This window comes from Gordionus sp. m RMFG-2023, chromosome 3 (genome assembly GCF_954871325.1).
Source record: "Gordionus sp. m RMFG-2023 chromosome 3, tfGorSpeb1-WG-v2, whole genome shotgun sequence".
Taxonomy (NCBI): domain Eukaryota; kingdom Metazoa; phylum Nematomorpha; class Gordioida; order Chordodea; family Parachordodidae; genus Gordionus; species Gordionus sp. m RMFG-2023.
The window spans coordinates 52,384,821-52,390,264 of record NC_088777.1 but is presented as its reverse complement, the minus strand read 5'-3'; the positions used below and the strand labels follow the sequence as shown (position 1 = coordinate 52,390,264).

Below are 5,444 nucleotides of genomic sequence, written 5' to 3'. Positions count from 1 at the left end.
AACGTTACCTTCCCAATCGACGACTATAAATAATTATAATAAATATATTCTTTTCAAATCATTTTATTAAAAAAATATATATATTCTTATTCTATTTATTTTTATTGTAAACATAAACAATTTAAATCATATGGATGATATAAATGAAGAGATGATTTATTAAAAGGTATTTAATAATACATATAATGATTTCTATTCTATTAATTTCATTCATTACAAACTTCCAGGTTAACCCAAAAATCATCTTCTCACAATTTAATTATTTTCTGCGACTTAAGCCAAAGTTTAAAGGTAAAATCAGGCTTGTGATGCTAATGAATTTAAATTATAGCCTAATATGGAATTTTCAAAAAATGTGTAAAAATATATTAAAGCATTATAGGTTAGATAAATAAAATTGTTATTATAGTTATATTAGAGGATAAAAAAATGTAAAAAAAATAGAAGAAATAGATTTATTAGTTAAACAGTATGTATGTTTCACGAATATATAAAATTTCTCTTCAATATCTACTATAAGAAACTTAATATTTTTTATAAATTTCCTATAAATATATTTTGTCAAAAAAAAAGCTTAATTCCATTTACTTCATTCGATGTATGGTCTTTAGAAATGTTATTTCTCAATTTTATAAATACAATACAGAGTTGCCAGATCTCCTCTCATCCTCAAACATCTCACTTCCGTAATAACCTCAATTAGAAATCTTCCGCAATTTTTAAATTTCTCCCGCACAATTTTTTTTAGCATTTTAACTAAATATATAAATAATAATTTTGAGAAACAATAATCGATTATTTTTATATTTTTAAAATAATTTAAATATTTATTCAAAAACCTTGTCTAGTTTTTAAATTTATTACTATCTTTACCTTAATCATATGTTTTATTTTTATTCAATAATAAATACATCTACATCCTTTTTTCATATCTTATCATATTCATGTGTGTTTAATTTTAAAAATATTACCTATTTTGAAATTAATAAACGTTACGAACTTTGTTAATATTTATATAAAGTAATTATAAGAATTAATAAGGGAATAACAACGCCAATTCACAATCCCTGCCGAAGTCCCGCAAAATTTTTTTTTTACAATTTTTATATTTCTACAGCAATTTTCTTATTTTACTAATAAAAATATAAAATTTCTCCCGTATTTCGAAAATTTTGACCTGGCAACCATGTTAATATAACAATATGAGAAAGTAAAAAATTAAAAACGAAAATATTGTTTATTCGAAAAAAGTAAATACAATGATAATATCCTATAAATAAAGTGGCCTAAAGGATATAACTGGAGATAAAAATTAATGCTTGGTGGTGCAATTCACATTTGTGGGCAACAAAATTCAAATATACTTTCGAAACCAGTATAATCCATCATTGATATTACTAAATCTATCTATAAATCATACACTCAAACAACAATACCAATATACCAGTATTAATATTATCACAACAAAGCCATTTAGCATTTATGGAATCAAACCTACCTACAAATTCAAATATAGTAATCAATTCAAAAAGGTCTACCACCAGAAATAATCATTTTAATCCACACAATCTAGAAAATATATTACACAAACTTCACTTATTGATATTCCCACATCTATGATATAGTTTTTATCAAGACTAAACAATTTAATAATCAAATGTTCAAATTAAACTACCTAGTTATCAACAATTTTGCATCTTTCAATATTCCCTCATATCTTTTTGCCAGTAACAACATTGCCAAATATTTGCAAATTTATAATGATCTTATTTTTTAACTAAAAAACAACAGACCAAATAGATAATCTCACAAAATAAAAATTGTAGAGAGTAACCACAGACTATTCCGTTAATTATCGTGAATGATCATTATGCAATGATATTATCTATTTTTAGTGTATCGTGTTAACATTATATTTTTAGATTTATAAAATTTGATCATTATAAAGTCATTATGTATTGCTATTTTTGAGTTATTTTTAGAATATTGATTTTCAGCATGATTGTGTGATTTATAATTTTTAAAAAATATATTTTTTTAACTTGTTATTGTTTCGAATAAATTTCTTGAGTAATAGCTACCATATAGGGAAGCAAATTGAAATGTATATTTAATACATCTTTTCCTTTTTTTTAAATTATAATTTGCTTCCTTTGTTGATATTATTAATATTGTAATATTGTAATTTATCTCTGGGAGTAATATTCGGTATAGACGTAGACAACGTAATACCAAACAATAAAACCTATTTGACCAATCATTTACAATATCAATGACCAATTTAAATAACCTTAATCAAGCATTGCCATCTTTTTTTTATATATCAGAAGTTACCTACTAATATATATATATTATGTTTTATTTTTATTTGTTTTATGAATATTCAATCACTCAATAATAATATCACCAATACTGACAACTGGCTAAAACTCTTTGACTTTTGTTTTACCCACTTGAAGGCTCCATCAACAAAAATGAACTTAACAAAACAAATTAAGTATCAATTAAACAACCCAATCCCTAACAGCAATGCCTTTTGCTCTTCAAGACCTAACTATAATCATAACACCCCAAATTTAAAGGCTAAACTTATCAGCCGTAAAATTAACGCATATAATATTAAAGCAGCTTTAAATTTAGCAGTGTCCGAAGACATCATATCCCCTGATAATTTGGACACAATACTCTTATTACAATCTATACATCCACAAGATTTTAATAAATTACCACCACCGCCTCTATCCATTCCTACTCCTCCTTTAACTGTCATAGAAGTTACTAAGGCAATAGTCTCTTTCAGAAAAGACTCCTCAGGAGGACTTGACGGTTTTAGAGCTATATACCTTCAGGACCTTACCAAATCAACAACCACCAGCATTGAACTTATAAACAACATAACAACTCTACTTAATCATATTTTAAACGGCAACATACCTTCTACAGTACAACCTCTTATTCACGGTGCACGCTTAATAGCCTTAAACAAAAAAAATGGCGGCATACGCCCAATTGCTGTTGGCTCTATTTTCCGCCGAATTATATCTAAAATTATTTATACCCGCATTAAAGCTTACCGAGCGATTAATTCCCCATCAGCTTGGCTTCAACATACCTTCCGGTTGTGAGGCACCCTCCCACGCCACACGTATCCAACTTCACTCCACTAAAAACTGCATACTAAAAGTGGATTTTAAAAACGCCTTTAACTCTTTAAAACGAGAACACTTTCTCCCTATTTTCTGTGACGCTTTTCCAGAATATTCTCCATATCTTTTTGCCTCTTATAACAATTCATCCTACCTTAAATTCAACAATACAATAATTGAATCAAGGCAAGGCATTCAACAGGGTGATCCCCTTGGACCCGCCCTTTTTTGCTTAGGTATCCAGCCGATCATTGAATCGATAAATCGTGAGACAAATTTGACCCTCAATGTTTGATATTTGGATGATGGAACCCTTGCTGGTTCATATGATGAACTCCTAAAAATAGCGCCTATAATAAATAATCTAACCAATATTACAGGGTTGTCTCTCAATAACAACAAATGTGAATTTTATTCACCAGATGAAACCTTTATCGTTCCTCATAACTTCACACCCATTAATTTATCCGGGTTCACATATCTTGGATCTCCAATAGGCGGCAATAAAGCAATCGAATATTTTATAACAAAATTTCTCCGTAATTTCCACCTTTTACATAAAATCCTTTAAGTCCTTCCCTCCCATCAAGCTTTCTTCCTTCTCAAAAACTTTTTCTTTATCCCAAAAATCCAACACGCCTTCCGCTCTGCCCCACTTTTCTTATACCCAGAAATTCTCACCCAAATTGAATTAACAATCAAAGACTCTTTAGAAGGCATCTTTGATATAAAATTCAGCCCTAATTCTTGGATGCAGGCCTCCTTACCCTCGAAATTTGGGGGTCTTGGCTTAAGATCATCCGTGTCACTCAGCCTTGCTGCTTTTTTAGCCTCAGAATCAAGCTCCCGCTTAATTATGCTATCACTTAACAATAATCGCACAGACCCCCACTTTCTCCACGCCCTAGCAATCTGGAAAGAGAATTCCTTCTCCGCTCCAATCCCCACATCACGAAAGCAACATGACTGGGATCTTCCCTTAATACGCCACTCCGTTGAATATTTAATATCGAGTGCTGCTTCTAAGGGATCCCCATCAATCCTTTCACATTTATTATCTCCCATTACAGTTGATGAATCCTTAACAGTGGATCATCTCTCTCTCCCACAACTGCAAGTTCCACAACTTTTGCCTTCCTTATCGGGCTATGAATGGTTAGAAGCTTTTCCCAGCTCAAACTTAGGACTTCTCTTAACAAACGAAGAATTACGCATAGCAATAGGTCTCCGTCTTGATTGTAATATACTGGCCAACTCCACATGTACATTATGTTTCCAACCCGTTGATTGTTTTGGACACCATCCTCTTCATTGTCGATTCTCTAAAGGTAGACATTCTCGACACAGTGCAGTTAACGGCACCATTCTCCGTGCTCTACGCTCAGCTCAAATTCCAGCAACTCTCGAACTCTGTGGCCTTTCAACCGAGAATAATATACGCCCAGATGGGCTGACATTAATACCATGGAGTAATGGAATTCTATTAGCATGGGACTATATATGCATCGACCGATTTGCTCCCTCCTTTAATAAGAACTCATTCATGGGAGCTGAAAACTCGAAAATTATTAAATACACTTCCCTAACAAATTGCAATCTCATACCAATCGTATCCGACACAACCGGGTCTTTTGGTAATCATGCCCTGACCTTCTTCAAAACCCTCGGTAAAAAAATCCGCGCCATCACTGGTGACCCTCAGGAATGCTTCTATCTCAGACAGCGCATATCTATTGATATATGCAGATCTAACTGCATTGCCATTCATGGCTCTCTTTCTTGACCTCCTCCCACCCAACATACAATTTACTATTCTAATTATTTTTTTTTTTTATTATACAGTTTTTTATATAGATTTTATATAAATAGTTTACATGACATTTTTAATATATATATTTTTTTAAATTACGTATATATGTTTACTTTTAACGTTCAATGTATTAAATATTATAAAGATCTTATAACACATTAATATTAAATAAATTAGATATTCATTTATATTATACATTTTTTTATATATTACACATCATAAATTTTCTTTTTCCATACATAACAATTCTATTCAATCTAAAAATAAAGATAAACTCAATCGCTTAATGTTTCTTATATATCCTTGAATCTCTGCAATAATAAAATATTTTTTCCTATACCTAAAATTTGACCCAATTATAATTACTTTATTTAAATATATATTCCATCAGTCTTTTAATCTTTATTTTCCATAACCATTACTACATTTCATAAAGCAATTAATCAACTTTTATCACACACCTACTAACCCCAAGAATATTTAAGCCC

The 5,444-nt window shown here is 30.3% G+C and overlaps 1 protein-coding gene across 1 annotated transcript; it reads left to right on the top strand.

Moving 5' to 3' along the window:
* Positions 1 to 2,375: 2,375 nt before the first annotated feature.
* LOC135927101 (uncharacterized) lies at positions 2,376 to 4,929 on the top strand. Its single transcript, XM_065463039.1, has 3 exons — positions 2,376 to 3,014; positions 3,070 to 3,382; positions 3,719 to 4,929. The coding sequence occupies exons 1-3, from the start codon at positions 2,376 to 2,378 to the stop codon at positions 4,927 to 4,929; spliced, it is 2,163 nt and encodes a 720-aa protein (XP_065319111.1).
* Positions 4,930 to 5,444: the final 515 nt, after the last annotated feature.